The sequence below is a fragment of the Sander vitreus genome, chromosome 24 (genome assembly GCF_031162955.1).
Source record: "Sander vitreus isolate 19-12246 chromosome 24, sanVit1, whole genome shotgun sequence".
Taxonomy (NCBI): Eukaryota; Metazoa; Chordata; class Actinopteri; order Perciformes; family Percidae; genus Sander; species Sander vitreus.
This window is the reverse complement of record NC_135878.1, coordinates 11065553-11091724: the sequence shown is the minus strand read 5'-3', so window position 1 is coordinate 11091724 and position 26172 is coordinate 11065553. Positions and strand designations below refer to the sequence as shown.

The following is a 26172-nucleotide window of genomic DNA, read 5'->3' as shown; positions in this document are numbered from 1 at the left end:
GATCAAGGTGTGGATGACGGAGCTTTGTGGATAAGAGGCCGCAATGTAGCATTTGTGAATAGAAAAGTTCAAGCTGCAGTGGAGGGATGGACAAGAAAATGGGGATTCAAACTGTCCGTGGCGACGTTTTACAAGACGGCTTAAAATTGCACCCATAACTTGTAGTAAGTCTTTTAAAACTCTAGTTTCAGCAATGCAGGTGGAAATGGGAGAGATGCCTTTGAGAATAAGACAGGTCAAGTTAATGCTGGCATACTGGGTTAATCTCCAGGGGCATTGTGATTCACATTCTGCAAAGAGCATTTTTAACAGAATGCTGGGAACACAATGAGTCACATTTCATGAGTTTTGGATGGACAGACAAATGGTGTGCAGGTGCAGCAGTGTATATCCCAGTGAGTGATACATCAATAAAGAAAAGGTTATCAGACAATTTATCAGTATACACTACAGAGTTGATGGCAGTGTTACTGGCATTACAGTGGATAGAGGAGAAGGAAATACCCAATACTGTTATTGCATCTGACAGTTTTTCAGCACTATCTAGCATTTGCTCAGGTATATCATCATTTAAAAAGGATATTATCAATGAAATATTCTTATATTGTACAGAATGCAAATTAAGGGCATATTTACAAGTTTAATTTGGGTTCCTGCCCATGTTGGTGTGGAGGAAAACGAGAAGGTGGATATTCTTGCAAAACAAGCACTTAAGATTACATATGTAGACCTACAGGTTCCACTAAGCAAAGCTGAAGTCAAAACATTCATCACAAACGGCATGGCAGGAGTATTGGGACATTAGTAAAACAGGAAGGCATCTTTGCAATATACAAAAACATGTTGGTGATGGGAGGACGGTAGGCTTTAAACGTAGAGAAGAAAATATCATTACTCATCTCAGAATTGAATTGGTCATACAGGTCTTAAGTATTCAACTGGAAAATGCACATACTGTAACCTGCCAGAAACTGTTGAGCACATTCTAATTCATTGCAAGGAACATAATACCCAGAGGGAGCACTTTTTTCAGACACTTCATAAGGCAGACCTGCACACCATAAAGAAGATGAAGAAGAGAGTAGCGTAGGTTAGAGCGAGAATGGCAGGTGCGTTGAGTGAGTTGACGTCAGTGAGTGTGTGGTCATGCAAGGAGAGCAGGCGCAGTCTTTCCATCTGTATAATAGACACCATTTCTTAACCCTTGTGTTGTCTTCCCCGTCGACCTGCAACTATTTGTTTTTCTGGGTCAAAATGTAAAAAAGATGTTATAAAACTGAAGAAAACACCCAAATTCAATGAAAGTAGTGAACTGATCATTTATTTAACTTGTGAAGAGCATTGTATGGAACCATCCACGTTATTTTGTTTTAAAATTTGGTTTAAAGAAACCCACATTTCTGAATTAGAAACTTTTTGAAAATGGGTCAGATTTGACCTGAGGACAACAGGAGGGCCACTGTTTAAAACAGGGTGGATGGGTACACTTCCAAGACAGGAGAATGAGCTTCTTAGCAACCAGCATTGCTAAATGCAGAGCAGCTTGTGATAACTCAAAAGTTCCTGTAGAGCAAAGATAGCAAGCGCAGTTGGCCTTCCGTTCTCCTCGCCTTCTGGGATGCCATCAGTCTTCATGTTGTTGTGCCGGAATCTCCCATCTGAAAGCTTGGTTTGCAGCTGTTTGTTTTCGTGCTGTAGGTCAGCAACCAAGGTTTCCATGGCATGGATCCACAGTTCGTGGTCTGCAGTCACATTTTCGGTGGTTGACAGCCTCGGGAAACTGTGCTTGGACTTATCAAACCACTCGTTAAAAGACTGCAGAAGTAGTTTGACATTTTCAGCCAAATAAGTGGGAGCTCTCAACATCGTCCTTCCTCTCAGCGAGCGGCATGTATGAAGTTTTATTGTTCCTTAATCCTGGCTAGCTGCTTTAGCTAGCCATCGAGTCGGTCCTTTCCCACCTCGTGCAGTTTTACCGAACATGCTAATATTCCCCTTTTTAGTAGCGCGAACAAATAAGACCACTTTTCAGTAACTGTAAAGAGTCTGGCGTTCAAATCATGGCTCTTTTTGCACCACAAGGAGCTCAGAAAACACATATACTCTGTCCCCATCTCACTAGCGGCCCCTGTTGTTTTGACAGTGCTTCCACACTGCGACATGTTTGCCGCATTTATAAAGCATGCACGCCTCTCACTCTACGCTGGTTGCTATTTGATCGTGTCATCAAAAACGTCATTGTTTGGTAAAATCATTTGGTCTATTCACTTATAACCTTCTTACACCAATGGCTCAACCAGGATTATACCTAGGTCATCTGTGTGTTTGAATACACAGATGACCAAGTACATACTCAGTCGCCAGGTGGGTTGAATCAAGGGTAGGACTAGGGTCAATTTCAATATGAATTGCGAACGACCTGTGTCACTACTAGCCGTGGTGGGACAAATTATGCGATTGGTTGGAAATGACAGTGGGGCATTTGTCACCGGTCACCGCCTATGTCTCACTGTGCTTTGCGCTGGGTTTTCACCATAGACTGTATACAACTAAGATGTTCACACGCAGCTTCAACAGCAGAGCGAAACGATTCATTAATTCATTTCCGAACAGTCAGTGAGTGCCCTGATGTTCAATAGTCTGCCCCGGTCTCGAAAGTTGATTCCGGAGTCAACTTTTGCAGTGCGATAACAGAGTTTGACAGGCAAAACTGCCTGTAAAAACCCAGCGTTAGAATGTAAAGGTATGAAAAGTTAAGTTTAATTCTCTCGGCACTGCCAGACACCTGTCTGCAGACTGCAGTTCAGTGTGGCTGCTGTGTAGTGCGAATCTCTCGTTTCGCTCTTTCTTTTTTAAAAAATGACTTGGGAAGCCAACAGCAAAGCCCAACTTTAGTTTTAAATGAAATCAAACAGGATGTTCTCCTCTCATCTTAAAATAGTCAAAAATCAATACTAGAGTAACCTCCTTGTCCAGCTGCTGCGATAAAATATGCAGAGGACAAATCAGTCTGTCTTGTCTGAATTGTCATGACCAGGGATATACCCATGTTGACTGGCTTGGTTTGAATTTCCAAAAGAAGGGTTGAACACTGATCAGACAACCATGGCCCAACCCTGGACCACTGACTAGGGTTGGCCCAGGGTTGTCTGCTAAAATCCTAGTTTTATACTGTCTATGGTGAAAACCCAGTAAAGCACAGTGAGACCAAATTTATGTTGTTTTTGTGTGCGGCGAACGGTGACAACTGCCCCACGTCATTTCCAACCAATCACATAATTCGTCCCGCCCCAGCTGGTAGTGACCCAGGTCGTGCGCAATTCACATTGAAATCGACCCTAGTCCTACCCTGATCTAATCCACCTGGCAACCTGGGTCACGAAGCCGAGTAGATCGAGGAGGGTTAACCCATTCAAACACATAGTCAACCTGGGTATAACCCTGGTTGAGCCATTGAGCCGAACACCGAAAGCTTTTCTTTTGCTATTTTTGGACATTCAACATTCAGTGCATCCCTATAAGAAAATTCAACATTTTACTTTAAAAATGTAGTCTACTTTATACTTTAAAATTGCACCATTTTGAACTTTTCAAAGAGAGGCTTTCGCCACATGAATTCCGCTGTTTTTCAAAGTAAAATATGGTAAATAGACTGCACTGATAGCACATTTCTACCTTAACAGACAAAGTGCCTTATAATTTCCTTCTCATTCACCCATTCAAACACAATGGGAGAGAAGCTGCTATAAATTCTGTGGAATCTTACTTTCAACATTAAATATTCAATTTGCTCTTTCCTTCTTTCCACACACAGAGAGGCTGTGCCATTGTATTGGCATATTGGCAGCTGGCTGTTAGCTGAGTAAAATGGGAGAGACACTTTTCTGTTCCATTTAACTGGCATAGACAAAACCCACTGTGTGTCCACAGAACAAAGTCATCAGAGTGACAGAGAGAAGAGAGGGCAGTGAGGGAGGAGAGGAAATGAAAAGACAATGAGATGCAGAAAAGTGAAAGACAAGCGAGCGGGTAAAGACAGACTAGGAGAGAGAGGCTCAGCAGGTTAATCTTAAAATGAATGGCCTGTAATTAATAAAGTGACATACAGTAATAAAGTTCAACAGCAGGGAAAACAGGGAAGGCACTTTATATTTGCATTTGTACATTCGGACACACACTGTTCTCTCTCTCATTTATTTATCTCTCTTGTATTTAGTAATAAACCACAATCAGGGACGGATTGACAATCTGTGCGTTTGACGGCCGTCGGCACATAAAAAGTCTAATAAAGCGATATTAACAGCCAACAGCAGGGGGTGCTAATTCGATCACTTATATCCTACGTGTAAAAAAAAAAATAAAAACTGAGGAAGAAGAGTAGGCCTACTGCAGGGCGAAATCAAATCGCTGGCAGATAGGCCAACATTATTAGACGTGTCAATGGTGGGACATTCTAAAACGCTTAACGTGAAAAAGCTTAACGTGGTTTAATGTACCTAGACAGCGATCAATTATCACCAAAATTCTCTCTCATATTGCTCCTCATAACTACTGAAAACTGTCAAAAAATTTAACCCAACGTCCTATTATTATGTACGTTAGCTGACATTAAGCGTTTCTGCTTCATTAAGAGATATAGTAAGGAAAAAGCTTAACGTAGTTTAATGTACCTAAACAGCGATCAATTATCACCAAAATTCTCTCTCATATTGCTCCTCATAACCGCTGAAAACTGTCAAAAAATGTCACCCAAAGTCCTATTATTATGGACGTTAGCTGACATTAAGCGTTTCTGCTCCATTAAGGGAAAAAAGCTTAACGTGAAAAAGCTTTACATGAAAAAGCTTGACGTAGTCTAATGTACCTAAACAGTGATCAATTATCACCAAAATTCTCTCTCATATTGCTCCTCATAACCACTGAAAACTGTCAAAAAATCTAACCCAAAGTCCTATTATTATGGACGTTAGCTGACATTAAGCGTTTCTGCTCCATTAAGGGAAAAAAGCTTAACGTGAAAAGCTAAAAAGCTAACGTCCATAATAATAGGACTTTGGGTTAGATCTTTTGACAGCTTTCAGTGGTTATGAGGATCAATATGAGAGAATTTGGGTGATAATTGATTGTTGTTTAGGTACATTAAACCACGTTAAGCTTTTTCACTTTAAGCTTTTTCCACTTAATGGAGCAGAAACGCTTAATGTCAGCTAACGTCCATAATAATAGGACTTTGGGTTAGATTTTTTGACAGCTTTCAGTGGTTATGAGGAGCAATATGAGAGAATTTGGGTGATAATTGATTGTTGTTTAGGTACATTAAACCACGTTAAGCTTTTTCACGTTAAGCTTTTTTACTTTAAGATTTTTCCACTTAATGGAGCAGAAACGCTTAATGTCAGCTAACGTCCATAATAATAGGACTTTGGTGAATCTTGGTGATAATTGATCGCTGTTTAGGTACATTAAACCACGTTATGTTTTTTCACATTAGGACTTATAAAGTATATGAGAACCATGGAGAGTCAACCCCCAGCCGCTCCGCTGCCCTGCAGCAGAAACACTTAATGTCAGATAACGTCCTTAAAAATAGGACTTTGGGTTAGATGTTTTGACAGTTTTCAGTGGTTATGAGGGGCAATATGAGAGAGAATTTTGGTGATGATTGATCGTTGTTTAGGTACATTAAACCACGTTAAGCTTTTTCCTTACAATAGACTCTAATGAAGCAGAAAACATTAACATGAGATAACTTCTATAATCCTTGGATTCCTTGGAGAAAAGAGGGCCAAGTCTCTCGAGACTGATGCAGCAAAATGCACATCAGCAAGAGGTACTGGTAAGTGACACATTATAGGTTGCCTTTATCCCTATTTTAGCGAATTGCATTGTCACCGATCAACATAGGTGTGCATCATGATTATGAAAATTATCATGCCATTTAGTTCTGTCAAACTTAACGTGTTTAATAATTTCTGTTAGGTTAATTTGAAACATTAAACGCATTCGAAATTAATCGCGAGTTGACCGCGATTTCACTTTGTTGTATATGAGAGGTTGTAGTGAGCTCACTTTTGCTGCTAGCATATGGTATTGAATTAACTCTACCACCACCACTCTAAACGGGCTAACAAACAGGGAAAGGGGGTAAATAATTCACCAAATTTAACCAAAAGTTTAACCAAAAAATCCTACCTTGCACTTTCTGTCTGTCTTCCATCAGAGTGCAGTTTTTCCTTGTCTTTCATATTTGCGTTTACTATTGTGGAACTGGCAAAGAACTGGTTGTTTGTGAAAGCTTCACAGATAAAATTGATTGGGCCTAGTCATTTTCATCATTTCACAGCCTTAATATGAATCAAAAGTGTAATATGACATTGACAAAATATTAAATAGGTTATTCAATGCTAATTCTTTAACACAAAGCAACACATATTATATCATCAATAATAGCTAATATGACAGTGTAGTAACTAACACTCAGTGTAGTTTTGGTATAGGCCTACAGAATATCTAATCCCCATGTTCAGGTACAGCAAGTAGCCTACTTTATCTCTGAAAGTGTTGTCAGTAATACTCTGTACTGTTTTATAATTACAAGTTTGTGTAATTTGGGGTTTCTGTAGCCAGTGACATTTCATTATTTGTATTTTATTTTCAATGCAGATGTAATGGCATTGTACATGTTTTGTTTTTATTTTCATTAATAAACACAACCCCAATTATCATCATTGGTTTTGAGATGTTACTTGTTGTGAATACCTTGTCTGCCAGGCTACAGTATTGTGGCATAGTATCAGGACATCCTGGCTAGTGTCTGTCACCAGTGGTGGAATGTATGTAATGTGGTTACTGTACTTAAGTACATTTTTCACGTATCTGTACTTTACTTAAGTACAATCAATAGTGCATACTTTTGACTTTTACTTCGTTACATTTTGCAGCAATTATCTATACTTTCTACTTCACTACATTTCTACAACTTTTCGTTACATTTTCGTTACATTTTCTGATCAGTTTTTCTCCCTGCCAAAATGTCTTCCTGACCGTCACACATAAATGTGTGCAGCATTCACTGTCCCGTGGGAAATAATGCAAAGTTGAGCTTCATGCAGATCACCCTGATAGATAACCAGAATTGTAAGTCAGAATGTAAACTGGGCCACAGATGGTAAGCACAATTACATTAACCTAAGACTAACTTAATTAAAATGCCACAGCCCATAGGCCTACTGTTTTTTTAAATTATTAGAATATAGACATTAAGAGAATACATCATTATGCAAGTACTTTTACTTTTAATACTTAAAGTACATTTAAAATCAGGTACTTTTTAATTTTTACTTAAGTAGGGTTGTCATTGTTGTACTTCTACTTTTACTAAAGTAAATACATCTTTGGTTATTTGTACTTTTACTTCCTCCACCACTCTCGTCTGTCGCGCACGGCTAGGGGAGAATGGCCGGATGATGGGCCTATTTGGGAGAAAGTCCAGGGCTTTTTTTTAGCCCCAGTCCGTCCTTGACCGCAATGCTGAAAAATTACATTATTATTAGGTTTATAATGATGTTATTGATGTTGTTGTGTAATTACACTTTGCATGCAGCACAACCAATGTGTATTCTGCATTGTAATTGCTTAATATATTGAATACAAGATACTCGCAACAGCCTTGTGTCTTTGACAATACTAGTACATTGCCTGTTGAAAATGTGCCTGTTTGGAACGGGCCGATTGCTTGGCCTGGGGTATTGGTGCTTGTAGAATTCTTCAAAACCAAATTGTAACCCAAATTACTTACAGAAGGACCCTAAATCTCTTAATATGCACCTCCACTGTATAGCCTACTGACTTACAGTGTAGGCTACATCTACATCAGAGGAGACATTGTACTACTACATTTACCTGACAGAGAACACTGCAGATTCAGAATGTTATCACAAATATCACAATGAAAATGTGGAGTAATCAGACATTAGCCTTATGGACTCTTGGCAGTGTGCTACCCACCTGGCCCGTTTTTGAGAGCTAATCAGCACCTATCTGCGTTAATTAACCACCAGGACCGGACTGTGTGTGTGTGTGTGTGTGTGTGTGTGTGTGTGTGTGTGTGTGTGTGTGTGTGTGTGTGTGTGTGTGCAGAGAGAGAGAGAGAGAGAGTGTCATATGATCGTTAACGAAATGAATGGCCTGTAATTAATCAAGTGACAGTTCAACAGCAGGGAAAAAAAGGGAGGGCACTTTCTATTTGCATTTGTACATTTGGACACACACTGATCTCTCTCATCTATTTATCTCTCTTGTATTTAGTAATAAACCGCAATGCAGGAAAAAAACGCCAGCAAACCTCAAGAAAGTCAAGCACAAAGTTGCATTAGGTTTATAATGATGTTATTGATGTTGTTGTGTAATTATACTTTGCATGCAGCACAACCAATGTGTATTCTGCATTGTAATTGCTTAATACATTGAATACAAGCTACATAGAGAGAGAGAGAGAGAGAGAGAGAGAGAGAGAGAGCGAGACGGTGTTGTCTCGTGTCGTATGATCGTTAACGAATGTAACACTTTAGCAGAGGTGTTAATTTCCATACAGGTTTAGTGGCTTGACGGTTAACGGTGAAGTAGGGGATTTGATTCGCTGGGGTATTTTGCCGACGGTGTTGTAAGTTAGCAGTAGACTTAACCCGACCCAGGGTAAGTATGAGGAAAACGGCTGTGTCTGCCTGCCTCTGAGATTTTCTCGCATTGCACAGCGCTGTGAAGGAATAATCTCCGAGATTACATTATGTTCTGCCTCTGTTTAGAAGTGGTGAATGTAGGCTAAAGCTCACAGCAATTTAATACGATTTAGTTCACAAATATCAACTCATTTAATTTGATAGCCTATTTAGTGTTTCCTTTTTATTGAGTTTACTCTTAGTTAAATAATAGACACTGAAAGCCAGTGTTACATAGCGCCTTTTCCCCCCCAACCTTATTCCACAAAACAGTCACGATGTTGCTTTCAGCTATCCATTCGTGCTCCAGGAAAGTGAAGAAAAGTTAGTTTTGTATATCCAGGAATCATATAACACTGGATGTAACGTTGGAAGCAGGAAAAACTGTACTGGAGTCAAAGGCGGTACCCCCCGGGTGGCGTCTGCGTGTGACGTGCAGGTTCCCTCCAAAGATGGACACACATACATACATACATACATACATACAGATACAGTATGTCTCGCTTTATTAGATAGATATTAGTGTAAATTAATTTTTTTCTGGAAATTCCGTTAAATTTTGCACTACATGTAAAATAGCTTGCAGAGGCTATGAAAACACTAATGGTCTAACAAACTGAAATCCCAGTCTCTGGACATTTTAATATCTTTTTTAGAAAAAAAAGTTTTTAGAAAGCAGTGGAAATCACCAGTTGTAGTTTTAATAGATTTCAGCTTCATTGTTTGCAGTGTATGGGAGTTAATAAGGGGAACTAAGGCCCACACATCACATACTAAGACAAGCGTGGAGAATTAGCTGCACAAACAAGCGGCAAAGTCTGGCTCCTGGCTAGAGTCTGTGTGATGATAACTTATAGAGTAAACAAATTTTGCAGAAAGCTGCAACACACACATACAGAACAAGCACATCTTGGTGGCAAGATCTAATTACTGCGCAAAACCAGGACAAAAACAGGACAGCTGAGCCCATTGAGAGGGAGATTGAGAGAATTTTGTATTTGTCTTCCTACAAAATTTTGCCAATGCTCTGTGTGATTGGCAAAGTGTGTTCATCTTTAACACAGATTTTAGTGTTGGTGACAATGTGTGTCCTTACCTGAAGTTTGCTCTCCAAAACAGCAGTGGCGCTGTCTCCGCTGGTCTCGTCCACCACTACCACCATGTGGGTCAGAGAGTTCACCCTCACCTGCTCCAGCTCCAGGTCCTCCTGGAGGAGCTGCAACACAGGAACACACCCACAGTTTTAATGACGGTGACTTAATGACAAAATGTGGCTGGCAGCAAGACCACAGGACCTCAGAACAAAGCAATGTTTAAACTAAATTCCCTAAACACAGCTGGTAAACAGAACAATTACCAGTTATCACTATGGATTGAAAGTTTCTTTTTGAGGCAGATATTTAGGCTATCATAATTCTAACTTTAAAATGTTCAACTCATTTGGGACATCTGACATTTTATACTTTTTAAATGTCAACTTTTTAGCCCATTTTAAGAGTGTTTTAAAGTTTGAAAATTCCGCCCATCTTTAGACCTTTACATCTCCTCTTTAACCCCTTTATTATATATAACTTCATTCTCAAGCTTAAAGCTCCAGCTCTTCAAAAGACAAACACTAATTTAAATTAGATGCTCAACTGAGTCTTCCAGATGAATTTATCACTTGCACTGGACATTTCAAATCCTTTTATTGCTTCAACTTAATCTTCTTTCTGCACTTATTTAAACTGATGATTCAACTTTGTTCACCGTTCACACTTAAATTGACACTTGAACTTCATCCAGCCCTTCCATTTAAACTGCCATTTCAATTTTTTTTACTGCGACTTCAACTTCTTTCAGTATTTTAATTGAGCTGTTTTAACTTCGCATTTCAGCAGCGCACATGTACAATTTCTTTAGAAAATGTATTCTTTTCTCATAGTTTAATCAGTGGAATAGATTGATGTGTATTGTTGTTTAGAACATTTTTAAAAATGTTGGATTGTGTACGACAAGCAACACATGGACAAATTTGAATTAGGATCTTTAGAATTAGGATCATTAAGATCCCCTTTGGCACAATAAATAAATAAATAAATAAATGTTATTGTAAACCCTGAATTTAAAGAAGAGAAGAAGTACAAACTTTTGTCTATAGCTATCAAAGCAAACCACAGCCACATTTCATTAGAGGTCAGTGAGAAACACTCCAGTTTCTACAAGTTTCCATTTTTCTATCTGTATACACACAGTACTGAAACAAGAGCCTTCACTAAAAACTACCAAATTGATTATTCCCCTCACTGCTGGCAACAGGATTCCATTTTCAAAGCTTCTCTGAAAGCCTCCATTTTCTCAAAATGTTTTCTCCAATGGTTGCAATCCCAGTCAAAATTATATTCTAGTGTGCAGCAGGGGAAATGGTTGCAAAAACAACAGAAAAAAGTAGGACACAAAATAAATAGTGAGTCCGCTATGTTTATTTATTTGGCAAACCTATGATTTCCAAGTGAATGTCAGCACGTTGTGTTTGGTGTCTGTCCTCACTCTTGGCGTAAAATTGTACAGCAATATACGATTGGTGGTAATTTAGCCAATCGGAGCCCATTTTCCAGTTCAAGTCTGTATAACAGCAGGACAGTCGAGTGCCTGTGCTTATTTCACACGTCTGTAATTACAGTAGGACAGTTAGGTGTCTGTTATCTAAACTGCTAAAGTCAGTTGAACAAGTGAAGTGTCTGTAGGCACACTGTGTTGTCATCAGATAATGATGAGATATATCAGATAAAATCTTGTGTTTATGTTAAATCAGTTTGACTAAAATGACAATACTATTGATTTTGGCAAGACTAGATTAACTGAAATGTTAAATAGAATCTAAAAGGATAGTTGACACAGGAATAAGACTAAATTAAAAAATAGCTGCAAGAATTTCGGGAGAAAACATTTTTACTAAAAGTAATGACTTAAGCTTAACTAAAATGTAATGACTTCATCGACTAAAACTGGACTAAAATATTTTTGAGTTGTCAATGTTGGTATCTGCAATGGTAAAATAGGTACTCAAAAACACAGTCAACACTGTGGAGTCCTTCTGCTTCCTGGGCTCCATCATCTACCAGGACCTCAAGTAGGAGCTGAACATTACAACAACCACACATGCAGTCTGGTAACCGAAGACCTTTAGTATGTGTTGACAGTGACATTCCTCCCACCCCCTCTTCTTATTCATGACATCATTACAGAAAAGAAAAGACTTTCTCTGCTTAACTGAAACCTGGCAAAATCAAGAGGATTACATGACAATAAACCCAGCCACCCCACCCAGCTATGTTTACATCCAGAAGCCCCGCTCCAAGGGCCGTGGTGGTGGGCTGGCTGTAATACACCGAAAGGACATACAGTCCATCCATCCATCCATCTATCCCCACCTCTCTCCCTAGCCCACTACAACACTGCTCTGCCTCTGAGCCTAGACTTTCTCACCCCTTTAAAACCCATACTGTCTCCTTCAGCTGTTCATCTCCTTGGTACACCGCTGAACTTCGCTCCATGAAAGCCTCTGGTCGCAGACTGGAGAGACTTTATAAAAGAACTGACCTCACTGTCCACCTGGAGGCCTACAAAGAACATGTGAGCTCCTACAAAGAAGCTCTTTACAAGGCCAAGACAAATTATTACACCACCCTCATTGGCAACCAGCCAAACCACCCCAGAATGCTGTTTTCCACTATTAACCACCTGCTACGCCCCATTGACTCCCACCAACCTCCCGGTGAACTTGATTGTTGCAGCAAGTTCCTGAATTTCTTCCAGGCTAAAGTGGACCTTATCCATCAGCAACTCCTGCTGTGTGCACATCACCTGTCTGGATTGTAGCCACCCTCAGACTGAACTCCATGCTTAGGTGGCCAGAGGTTTATATATGTTAAGATATATGTTAAGCCCCTCCCACTAGACCAAACCACTCTTAATTGCTTCAATTATGTTAACATTTAGACATTCATGTCACTGCTAGTTTCTACCATAAACAAATAACAGACTATTGAACAAATCATTTTCCACTCAACTAACTTTAGAAAACACAAAAACTTATACACATTTTCAACTAGAAAATCTACCCTCACCTATGACCCAGATATATGGTATCTCCCACCATCAGCACTCCTGAGTGTGACGGCTGTAGGCCCTATATGAAGCAGCACATTGCCTCAGCTCTGGTTCAGACCCAGGGACTGGAGAGGAGAGAGAGTTCAAAAATAATGGTTAAGTAACATAGTTTGTTGTAAAATAGAAATTACTTAAATGAATAAACTGAACTGACTAAACTAAACTAATGTAATGTGGTGTTTTTTCCAACAGTGTTTTACTGAATGATATGTATAAAAGTGTGACTGCAAATTAATTGTCTGGGTGCTTGGTGCCCTGAGTAGGTTTACCATGTGTCATCCAAAAGTGACAGGGCCTTCGTCACACACTGGCACAGCTCTCTCCTGGTTTCAGTCTTACCTCTCACACAGAAAGCAATTTGTCACCATTAACAACTCCCGCTCCGATCCAGCTCCCCTCAACCAAGGCGTGCCTCAAGGCTCTGTGCTTGGACCCATGCTCTTCACCATCTACATGCTCCCCCTTGGTCAGATTATCAGGCAACATGGTCTCAGTTTCCACAAAACTCTGCCATCAGGGTCCTCACCCACACCAAGACCTGGCAGCACATCACCCCAACCCTCATCCACCTTCACTAATTACCAATTAATCCAATCCAATCCAACTTTATTTGTAAAGCACATTTAAAACAACCAGGTTGACCAAAGTGCTGGACATTGACATAATTTCGGACAGATTATAAACACATGAGTAACAAAAACGGACATTTAAAACAAGTAAACTACAAAATGAAAATGCAGAATACAACTCTCAAGTAGGTTTAAAGTCCAATGAATAAAAGTGTAAAAGTAAAAATGTGAAGGTTGAGGGGCCAATCTGACATGCAGAGGCAATTCATTCCACAGCCTTGGGGCCACAACTGAGAATGCTTGATTTCCCCTATTTTTGAGTCGTGTTCAAGGGACAACAAAGAGTACTTGGTCAGCAGACCTTAATGACCTCAGAGGAGCGTGCGGCTTCAGTAGTTCAGCGATATAAGCTGGGGCTTGACCATAAAGAGATTTAAAAAAAAACAACAGAATCTTAAAATGTATTCTAAAGCAAACCGGTAGCCAATGAAGGGAGGCAAGAACAGGTGTAATAATTAAATCCTGCATCACATATAAAATCCTCCTTCTCAATTACAAATCCCTCCATGCCTTGGCCCCACAGTACCTCTCCGACCTTCTCCATCCATACACCCCACACCGAAACCTGCGGTCCTCAGAGGCTGGCCTGCTCTCCATTCCCCACACCAGACTCTGTACCTTCAGAGACAGAGCCTTTAGTGTTGCATCCCCATCCCTCTGGAACACCCTGCCTGCAGATATCTGAAATGCTACATCCCTAGACATTTAAGAACTCATGAAACACCACCTGTCTACAACCTCCTTTAGCTTAGCCACAGTAATTCTGTAAAGTGTCCTTAGGTTTCATGAAAGGTGCTATATAAATACAAGTTATAAGATAAGATATATTTTATTGTCCCCGAGGGGAAATTTGTTTTGGACTCTGTCCATTCCGCAGCGCCACAAAGACAACACAGAAAAAACAACAACAAAAAAACAACACAAAAATACAAGTATCTCTCAACACATACTCCCATGCAACACAAACATGCTTCCGTATACATATAGTAAGCACATTAACTACTCCCCTCATTGGCACTTCCCATCGAACAACCCCGTCGGCTGTATTCTCCGCAATAAGTGTGGCTCAGCCCTTGCACAGTACAATATTGCACAGCTAACGTATTGCCCAACCCTAATAACCTACATATTGCTCAAATTACACAATGTACACAATGTACTGACATATTGCACAACCCCAATAGCCTACGTATCGCACAATTTACATAATGCACTGACAATGCACAACCTCAATAAACTACGTATTGCACAACTAACATATTGCATAACCCCCAATAGCCTAACGTATTGCACAATGACATGATGCACAACCCCAAATAGTCTACATATTGCATAACTAACATATTGCACAACCCAATAGCCTACATATTGCACAAATGACACATTTCCACATAGCCCATGCAGTAGGGCACAACCCAGTCAGCCTGCATGTTGGTGTTGAGAAGCTTAACGGACATAGGCACAAATGAGTGTTTATGTCGGTTTAGCCTGCATCTAGGAACCCTGAATCTTCTACCCGAGGGTAAAAGCTGAAATTCTGGGTGAAGTATGTGAGTCGGGTCGGAAATTATTTTTTGTGCCTGTCTGATAACCGACTGCTCATAAATTGTCTGGGGGGACAAATGGTTTTTGACCCCCATAATCTTCATAGCTGTCTGTACCTGACGGGCAATCTGTGATTTGGACTGTAATGTATCTTAGAATACTCTCTAGTATTGCAAGATAGAAAAACAACAATTTTTTGCTCGACTCCATACACTCTAAGTCTTCGTAGAAAATGCATCCTCTGTTGAAGTCTGGAACAGAGAGTGTTCACGTGGACCTTCCAGCTAAGTGCGTTATCGATATGTACACCAAGGTACTTGTAAGAGCTAACCTGGGTAATGGGTAAGTTGTTGATCACTACAGGCCTGGTGTCACCTATAGCCTTTGGGTCAAACACCATCTCCTCAGTTTTGGCTGCATTTAGCACAAGTTGTTGTCGCACCACTGGACAAATTCCTCAATTTCAGTATGATACACTGCTGGGCTTCTATCTTTGTGCATAAGGCAGAGGATTGCTGTATCATCTGATAATTTAATAATATAATTGTCAGTGTGGAGTCTATTGCAGTCGTTAGTATACAATGTAAAGAGGACTGGAGAGCTGACACAGCCTTGAGGGGCGCAAGTGTCGATTGGCCTGGGCTCCGTGAGAGCATTATTCACTCTGACCTGTTGAATACGGTTTGTTAAAAAGGAAAAATACCAGTTGAGAATAAAATAATTAACATTCATGTGTTTCAGTTTCTGGATGAGCATGTGAGGCTGCAGAGTGTTAAAAGCTGAACTGAAATCAACAAACAAAATGCGTGCATAGGCCTTGGGGTCCTCAAGGTGTTTACTAACCAGATGTGAAATGCTGTTAATAGCATCATCTGTGCCACGCCCCTGCCTATAAGCAAACTGAAAAGGATCTAAAAGCACACCAATATCTTGCTTAAGAAATGTGACCATTATCCTCTCAAGACATTTCATTGGATGTATGTCAGTGCCACAGGCCTGAAATCATTATTCACCTTTGGGCAAGGTTTTTTAGGTACAGGTGTCATTACTGATTTCTTCTACAAGGTGGGTATGGCATGTGAGTCTACTGATTTTTGAAAGATTAGGCACCATGCAGGTGTAAGCTCCTCTGCACATGTCTTTAACAGGAATGCAGATATTCCATCTGGTCCAGTGGCCTTCTTAGTACATAAGTTTTTAAAAAGCAATCTGACCTCCTGAGGGTCTATCACCAGCCTTGCGTCCTGCTCTGTGACATAAATTGTCTCTAAAACATTATTCCATTCAGAGGAGAAGTCCCGAGATTCAAATCTCAGATAGAAGGCATTCAGTTCATTAGCTTTTAGGTCGTCAGAAGTACTGATGCATTTTCGAGCTGGCGTCATATTAGTAATTACCTTCATCGTGTCCCATACATTTTTTTAAGTTCATTTCTGTAAAACTCTCTTAAATTAATTATTTATGTCTCCTCCTGGCTTCCCTGAGCAAGTGATTAAGTTCTGTCTGCACAATTTTCAGTTGTGCTCTGTCCTGGTTCTTGAATGCCAATTTCTTGCGGTTGATACAGTCTTTAACCTCCTTAGTTATATATGGCTTATTGTTAGGATATACAGTTATTATTTTCTGAGGTATCACAAGTTATTATTATTATTATTATTATTATCAGCTCCCTCATCAAAAAGCACAACAGAGGATGTACTTTCTGCGGCAGCGGAAGAAGTTCAACCTATCAAAGACAATGATGGTGCACTTCTACACTGCCATCATTGAGTCCATCCTCCATCCTGATTCTGATTTACTGCATAGTACAAGTCCTGCATTCAAATGTTTACTTCAAGTGAAAAGTGAAAGGATGGCACTTACATTGACTTGTCTGTTCAACTCTAATATAATGCTGAATAGTTTAAAGAATAATAATGATGCATCATATATTAATTAGTTAATTATTAGTGATATTTTGTGAGTAAAATCGCAAAATAGCATCTCCAACATACCAGTAACATTTCTCTGTCAGGTAAAGGTAGTAGTACAATGTTTTCCTCTGAAGTACAAGTACACAGTAAGTCAGTATTATACAGTTGAGTTGCTTTGGGGGCCTTCTTTATATTATTTCGGGGTAGAATACAATGGTTCTGGAGAAAGCTGCAAGCAGCAATATCACAGGCTATGCGTTTTGAACAGGCACGGCACTATTCATTTTAAAACAAGACAATGATCTAGTCTCTGAGTCAAGGTTTACATTAATTGAAACTCTGGACTGTATGCAAGATGGAATGCAATGGATTGACATTAACTATTGATTAAATATTAAATTTAAAACATTGATTAGCTGGGCATTCTGGGCAATATGGATGCACATCTCTCAGTAAATAATAACTACAAAGTATTCAGTCAAGCCATAGTATAAATAGTATTTTATATTTGAAAATATATAAAAGGAAATCTGAGGGAGCCAGTTTGAATGGGTCTGTTGCAGCTGATAAATAGTATTGTTATCTATAATTTACAGGCACAAGCTTTGGTTCGAGTTTGTCAGGAGATGCTGGATCTTCAGCCAGTACGAGCACAGACTTTACACAATATTAGTTATTAATAATAAGTGTATGTTCGTCACCTTGTGTATCACATCTTTTGGTTGTGTCATATCCTTTCTACATTCTGACAAACGAAGACAGGTGGAATTTAGCCTTTTTCTATGTATGTAACACTTAAATATGCATCAAACTATAACCAGATCAAGCAAAAGGCCATGAGGAGAACCATTGTTAGGGGGTAAAAGACAAATACTGTATTTTATGTAGTCTATGTTAAGACAGACTACATTAAAAGTTTAAAGCAACTTTTAATGTAGTCTAAGTTTAAGTTGCTTAAAGTTGCTTCTGCTAGCTCTTACTTTAGTCTTTACATGCATAGTTGTGCATTATGAGTGCTTAAACTAATATTTACAAAACCAAAGGTGGTTTAGTGCCATGTGAAGTGGTAACAACAGCCGCTTTCCGACCGGAGGGATTTTTTGCAGTTCCTAGAACATAAAATACCTAGAACCCTTTCTTTCTTTCTTTCCTGTAACTACTTGGTCAGAAAGCGGCTAATGTGGAGTGTCCCCAAACCAAGTTCTGCTTAGGGCTCCCAAAAGTCTAGGGTTGGCCTGGCCTCTCATCTCCAACATGAAAAATACTGACGTATGGGGGAAAGGTTTCAATCAACAGTTGACTAACCAACATCACTTAAAAGACCAGCAGGGTTGGGGGCTGGTAGGTACAATAGGGGGGCTTTTATGCATCTTTGCCCACTGTCTCATAATCTGCCTGGTAGTTATTACATGTCAACAGGCTCTCATTCTATCTGCATGAAAACATATTGAATAGATGGGGTCAAGGAATAAACAGGGGCATAAGTATCAGCTTTCCTGTCGCTAGTGTAATTGTGAATTCACACCTTTAACAAATTGCTTTTCACATTTCTCATAATATGTATGTAGCCATCAAATGCATATTCAAAAGCCTTTTGCAGAGCTCTGGTTTTCAAACTAGTCAGCTGGATACATAAAATGTCAGCTGGAGTTTTAATCAACTGAGTACCCTAATGTTAGATTAAATTACTGGCTAGTTAGAGCTGATAAAATCAGCCAGTGACTCACAGTTGACAAAATCTGTCTAGAAATTAAAGCCTGATTTTGTTTTTTGAAATTAGCCACCATTTGTTTAATAAATTACACAGAATTCTGACGAAAATCTGCCACTGTTTACATTGTAAACTGCATATGTGTCCTGCGAAAAAGGGAAGTTTGACAGACTCAGCATTTGTAACTAAGGGGTATAAAGCTTGGCAAACAGTCAATAAACATGATAATTTTAGCTTGATAATATCACATTAAACTTGACTTGCTAAGCCACAATTGAAAGACAGGGCTCAGGCCAGCAGCTGCCAACCTTGTGCTCTTCAACTTGGTGCTTGACGTCCTCCAGGTCAGGACCCAGTGGTTGGGCCCCCATCCTCTTAATCCGTGCCTCTGTTACGTCCAACCAGTTTGTGAGCTGCTGCAACTGCTGGTGCTGCAGGTCCATCAGGACCTCGTGGAGTCTGAGGGTGCGAGACAATTCAGTGAGCTGCCAATTGCATGTTGATACTGTGTGGGTTAGCCATCATCAAAAAGACTCTAGTTCAGGAACAGTTCAGAAGGGCAGATGAAGTTCTAGTTAAACACGCTGATCCCCCAAACAGTCACTACTGCTGATTTAATTGGGAGGAATAATAAAAGCCACCTATCCTGTTCTTATATTTACCCCTGCTTAAGAATATACCTTTGCTGTATTGTCTAAGTGGTATTTGGTAGTCCAGGCCATGTCTGCACAGCTTTGTGCTTGAATCAACAAGATTATCAAAGAAGATAGCTGAACAGTTAATTAAATTTGGCTCAATGTCAGTTATCATTGGATTCACCATAATTAGAATAGCTGCTTTTCTTTGTATCCATGAATGTTGGCTGCTGTAGAGATCTTCATTGTGTAAAAAGAGATGAAAATGTATTCATAGCCCTAAATTAATATTGAAAAGAAGCATGTAAAACCATCTGCATTTCTCATTGGGCGAATACATTGTGTCACACTTCTCCCTAAGTTCTTAGACCTTTTTCAATGTCTCCTGATTCATATTCCAAAATCTGTCTTAAAGACCTTTGCCTCTATGTCTTCATCATATATTTGTAATACATAAGTTTCTCAGATTGTGATAAACTCTCCAATCAATAAACAAGACTAAGAGTTGACAGCCATGCTAGGCAGTGTGGTGCTTTGAACTAAATGCTAACACCAGCATGGCAACATTCTCACAATGACAATGCTAACATGCTGATGTTTAGCAGGGTCAATTTACAATGTTCACCATCTTATTTGAATGTGATAGCATGCTAACATTTGCTAATTAGCACTGAACACAAAGGGTAGCTGAAGTTGATGGAAATGTCATTAGTTTTGCATTTATTTAGTCATAAACCAAAGTATTGGACAAATCCAAAATTTTGACATGATGATCAAAGTTGCCATAATCGATCCTGATAGAAACATGAATATCTGTACCAAATTCCTTGGCAATCCATCCAGCAGTTTCTACCTGCTCTGTCTCTCCATGCTAGCCACTCTCAGGTGCTCCCACCGGGAGTTCAGGAGGTTCATCTGCTCCCTGACTTCCGAGTCCTCCTCTTCACTCAGGTTCCCCTCCCCCAGCAGGGCGGCGCCGGCCCGGAGGACCCGCCCCACGCTGCCTTGGTGGGTGGTCAGCTCCACCATGTACCCCTGGTGAGAGACAGAACAAAACATTTTACACATATTCACAATGATTCCACTCATTTTGCCTAATTACCCCTCCAAAAAAAGAGGGGTGTCTCACATCACTACTCCCAATAAATGACCCTCATTGACTTTAACTACTCTCAAAATAGCTTTCCACCTCTCACCTTAGTGCTTAATCTATTTCCTCAGAGCAGTTGACTCGTATATGATCCTTCTATGGTCTCATACAGCAAAATGGTCAGGGTTAATTTAATTTTGAGAGCATAAATTCAATAGGAAGCCAGTGGTCCTGTAAGTCCATAGGCGCTGATACCGTGGGTGCTCCGGAGCTCGAGCACCCACAGAAAATACTGAGCACCCAGTGCCAGACTGCCAGTAGGCTACATTCATTTAAAATTAAACATTGCAGTTGGTGCTAAGTGGAGCGTCTGTCATAGTGTGCCTAAGCTACTAGACAGGTGGAATTGATTCTTAATTTCCCACAAAGCTGATCGCGGTTACGTGTTCATCTCCAATCCTATCTGCATTTGTGAGAAGTGGCGTTGTCCTGAGGTGAAAGATAGCCTACTTTACAGCTTTATTATCGAGTCAATAGGCGTGTGTGTTCGTGTCGGCCGCTTTCCATTTCCTAAGGTTCTGAAATGCAAACATTTTTTGACTACTTTTTTTTTTTTAAAGGGCGTGCGCCCGTGAGCACGCACGGAGGAAAACATAAATCAGCGCCTATGTGTAAGTCCACATTCATCACAGTTCATTCAGCAACAGTTTAAGCAGTTAGCTTAAACTGCTGCACAGTGCTATAGCAGCTCTGCACGTGGACCTAAAAAGTCACAGATCAATTAAATCTAAGTTGAAAACACAAGAATCTTTTACTACCTAGGGGAGACCGATCTTATTATTTTAAAAAGGCAGAGCTCCTCAGTGGCAAGCTTGTGGCAGGCGTCAGACAGGTGTCAGGCAGATGTCAGGACATTGACAAGTGAGCAGCACTGCAGTGGCAAGCCTATTTTTTTTAATTTCAAAACAGGCAAAATCATAACCTCTTTGGCGGAAGTAATTAATAAAAAACAAAAAAGTAGAGCTCAACAAAAAAAACTAAAAGCCACTAACAACAGCTTACCTGTCCTGACAAATTAAAACTTTTCCTGCGGGTTTTCCCTGGAAATCTAGCCCCAAGTGTTGACTTGAATTGGCGTCTCTCAATTGCCAACAGATTGCCATGGCGGAGCAGCTCAGCTCTGCAGCTTCTCACCGGGTGCTGAATGAGTGCCTCTCACTTGCCACTGTCCTTTAACCTGCCACAGGCTTGCCACTGCGGTGCAGATTGTTTGCCAATGTCCAGAGGTGGAAAGTAACAAAATACATTTACTCATGTTACTGTATTGAGTAGTTCTGTTGTGTATTTTGTATTTTTCAAGTAGTTTTTAAAATCGGTAATTTAAAATGCACTTGTTTACGTTTTGAGTGAAGTATTCTATTTCGCTACATTACAAATCCCATCCGTTACTGAGTAAAAAAAAAACAACAAACTTTGACTAACGAAAACCGAAAGAAAGAAAATAAAATTGCGCCCGGAGCCACTACAGTGACGAATGATCAGCATCTAGGCTGCCTACCAGGCGCCAAGTCTTTCTGTAGGAGATTGAGAACGAGACGGAGGTGGATCAGGCGAGCGACGACGGTTCAGAGACTGTTTCAGTAGAAATAGCTGAAACATCGAATTCTGCTGCAAAAAAAGACGAAAATCTTTGGCACATTTGAAAGACTGTTTTTCATTTAAATTCAAGAGGGCCAATAGTATCATCATGCAATGCCAGATGTGCCTGCCAAAGATGACTGAACTGGCAGCATTCAATAACTCCACATCTAATCTGCGGAAGCATGTTTTGGTAAGTATTTGTGCATTGGTACTTCAAACAAAGTTTTCATGACTAATAGCAATTGCTTAGTTGCTATTAGTCTAATTAGTTTTTTTTTATGTAACTAAGTAACTTTTACTTAAAGTACATTTTAAATGAACTACTTATTACTTTTACTTGAGTAATTTTTCATATAGGTAATTTCACTTGCACTTGAGTAATATTTCATCAAAGTATTGGTACTTTTACTTGAGTACAATATTTTAGTACTTTTTCCACCTCTGCCAATGTCCCAACAACCTGCCTGACACCTCTCTGACACCTGCCACACACTTGCCACTGACTTGCAACTCTCTACTATATTTGGCTGCCTTTTTCATGTTTGCCTTCCATCAACAAACAGCAGAGATTGTTTTTTTTCTCTTCAAGCCTGGTCCTTCAATGTAGTGGAGGGAGGCTCATACTGTTCTCTAACTACACAGTTTTCCTAGTTTTTGGACATGGTATGTTGTTATGGATTGATGGCTGCTATTACTTTAACTTCTTTGTTGTTTTTTGGCTGGGTTTTATCAGTGCAACAATTTTTTTTGTCTACATCTACCAAAAGAGGCACATTATTGCTACTACTTACCCCTGCAAGAAACTATGATTGAAAAATATTTAACATCTTGACATAACACAACTCTAACATAACTACAAAAAACATCTTGTTACAGTATTATTCATGTGCTTTCCCTGCCAAACATGTCTTTCTAGTACCAAACGGATGCTCTGGTAAGGAAAATAGTAAAAATAATCTTAAATGAACACTTTTCTAATACTATAACTAATTACAGCCCCCTTGATATTACCAGGACTTCAACATGTTTCAACTCAAATACATTTATTCGAACAAAGGAATTGATCTTATTGTCAACCAATTTGATGTAGCTTTGACAACAAGTGTACTGATCAATAGAAAATAAGTTTGTTAAAACCAAGAAAAGTTAGTCATGTGAAGACAAATAAATTGAGAAATATCTCATTTAAAAGAAATTTCAACTGCTAACATTTAGGCTCAGCACACAATTTATGTGTGACAATATATGCTATTTTGACATAACATATTAAAAGACAAAAATGTAAATACTGTGAAATTAAGTGTTTGTGTCTACTCAAAAATGTTGTTACACCAATACAGAAATTGAAAATGCACTCAACCTTCAACAAAGAAGAGCTTGACTCTCGAAACTTCCCTTGGTGGTAATTTAATTCAGTAATTTAGTTCATCATTATCTAGTGTGCATGTGTAATTTCCTTACTTTTTAGCAAAAGTAAAGTTTTTTCATATTATAAAAAATAGATCTCTTGTTGTAATGAGGTGCTTTTCTGATAGGTGCTCTATCATGTTGTGTACAATTTAGTACTAAACAGATGCTATGTTAAAAAAAAACTGTTGTATGAATATAACTTATTACAGCCTCTTCATTACACCAGGACTTCACAGATCTGTCTCTCACCTCATGTGTGTGGAACTGCTCCTTCACCTCTTCCACATTGTTGGAGATTGGAGGCTGGCCCTGGAGCCCATCTTCAGCCGACAGCAGCCATGTCAATACCTAACAATTCAAATAAAACAGAACATATTTGAAGGATAAGTCTGGCGATGTTACGTTTTCCTTATTATTAACAAATCCCATGAAATGTCCAAACCAACAGTGTCTTTGCGTCTCTAAATACTTTCTGACTTCACTATGTTTGTGGCAAGCCCATTGGTCCCCACAGTAGATGTAAACTGTTATGGAAAACTCAAGAGCAGCTTGACTTTGATGACTTGTACTGAAGCGTTTAACTTGTTACTATACATTCATTGTTGGTTTGGATCTGCACATGAGATTGGTTGACAATAAGAAAGATATAAAATACTTCCTTCCTTCAAAACTAAATATAAGATATGAAACATGTTTTTATCACCACCATAGTGCCATACCTCCTCCAGTGCAGCCTGGTAGCTCTCCAGGCTGGTGGAACCTGGAGGCAAAGGACTGAGGCCCCGCTGTAGCTCCTCCTGACCAGGACTTAGGAACTGAAGAGGGAAGGGATGGATGGGAGATAACAGACAGAGATGGAGCGTGATTGTAGAAGAGGATATAAGGAGAAGTAGAGGAATAGAAGGTATCAGGGTTAGAGAGTAGGATTGAAAAAGGTTTGAGAAGTAAATGGAATGAAGAAAGGAAAGACAGTATGTTAGAAATGAAGAAAAAGAGGGCAGGGAAGCAGAGAGGCAGCATGAAAGAAAGAAGATAAGAAGATAAAGAGAGATGAGGAGAGGCCTGTTAGTGTTAGCCGTTACCGATGCTGACAAGCAGTTGGCCATTGTCCAACCTCAACAACTTGTTCTCTTTCTCCCATGGTCTCTTTCTCTTGCTATTTCTCTCTCTCCCCATATCTCTCTTTGTGTGATCGCTACTGATCCGGACACTAACAACTTCTCTCTTTTTATCTCGGCTCCACGCTCCTCATCTCGCTCTATTCTTCTCTCTGGTAATAAGGTCCTGAAAAGATACACAAGGCCCATCCGGGGTGTTGATAACTGTCCAGCCTCATTCAGCACCGTTCGTTCTTTTGTGCCTGTTTTATATCACGTGTTTGGTTTTGTCTGATGGAAGATATTTAGGAATGACTCTGTACTGACAGAGCTTGTAAGTAATCAAATATAAAATGAATGCATGTTATCTAGGTCCCTGACAGTGTAAAACATACTCTTTATTTTAAATTCTATCTTTATGCACTAAGTTGTCCATATAAAACATGTTTGACTGAGGCAAACTGAGGACAATTCATTTTAAAAATCTGTTCCTATTCTCAAAGGAAAACTTTGGGGAACCTTGTTGCAATGAGACAGGGTTTTTTATACTAGGTTCTGCTTTACACCCTACTTTTCAAAGAACAGTGGGTGTGCTTGAATAAAGCTTATCTGACAAATTATCTTTTCTACTACGATGCTTTTTAGGTGCCAGCCAAGTTATTTCGAGCACCCTGCTGTTACATTCCACAGCACTGAATACATTCCACCCGAGCCAAAGCAAATTATGGGCCACATTTAGTTACGCAGAGCAGGGTGCTTGCTTTAAAATACATCTGAACATTTTGAAATGTCATGTTGTGGAATACAGAGGACATATAAAAAAAACTACAAGACGGGTGCCTGCACATCAACCCTTTTTTGTTACAGGCTGCTGTAGGTGCTGTTGTATATAATGGCGACAGATAAGAAACAACGTTGCTGCTCAGTTTGTGTTTGTGTAAAGGCAGTGATGCAAAGAGCAACCTTTTTATTTTGGATTAGCGTCATAGTTCACAAAAGAGTGGTATCAATCTTGTCATCTAACTGTAAATAATGAGAAGTTTGCCAAATTTTGATTCTTAATATTGTTCACCTACATTGGCTCAAAAATTGCTGTTGTATCACTACTGATTAAACAAGAAGAGACATAAGCATAGTTAGTATCACTTCTGATTAATGATTTGTTAAAATTAATATGTCACATCAATAGCTTAATATAATACATTTCAAACCATGAATTATATTGAAGAGCAATGTGATTGACAGATAGGAGCAACAAGTCCAACTCAACAAGTATTATTATTATTATTATTATTACAAATATATTTCTCTTTACCACAAGTAAAACAAATTCTGACAGTAATTCTGCAGGTACAAGTGTAGCATAAAGCACACTACATCTTAACCCTTTATGGGGCAAGTAACCATATTTAGTCATTTCCGCACACATTCTGCACACTCCCCCTGCCTCCATTTGGAGTTGTCATGTGGTTTTCTCTCATCCAATCAGGGGAGATCAATCTATCTGACAGATATTGACATCATGGCATCTGACCAATCAGCAGTGGCCTGGAGCACCTCAAACACAGCCATCTTGCAGAAATCATACATATTGCTTTTTTGAACCTGGCTTCTCCCACAGCTATGGTAATA

At 39.5% G+C, this 26172-nt stretch overlaps 1 protein-coding gene across 2 annotated transcripts in view; it reads right to left on the bottom strand.

Moving 5' to 3' along the window:
• The window catches only part of LOC144512721 (dystrophin-like), a 377468-nt gene that overhangs the window by 294058 nt on the left and 57238 nt on the right, over positions 1-26172 (bottom strand). For both annotated transcript variants that reach the window (XM_078243603.1, XM_078243602.1), the window contains 5 exons: positions 24163-24258; positions 23693-23791; positions 20156-20337; positions 18976-19126; positions 9814-9933 (listed from right to left, as the gene is read on the bottom strand). In XM_078243603.1, the coding sequence (XP_078099729.1) occupies positions 9814-9933; positions 18976-19126; positions 20156-20337; positions 23693-23791; positions 24163-24258 (648 nt within the window). The remainder of the gene's footprint in view (positions 1-9813; positions 9934-18975; positions 19127-20155; positions 20338-23692; positions 23792-24162; positions 24259-26172) is intronic.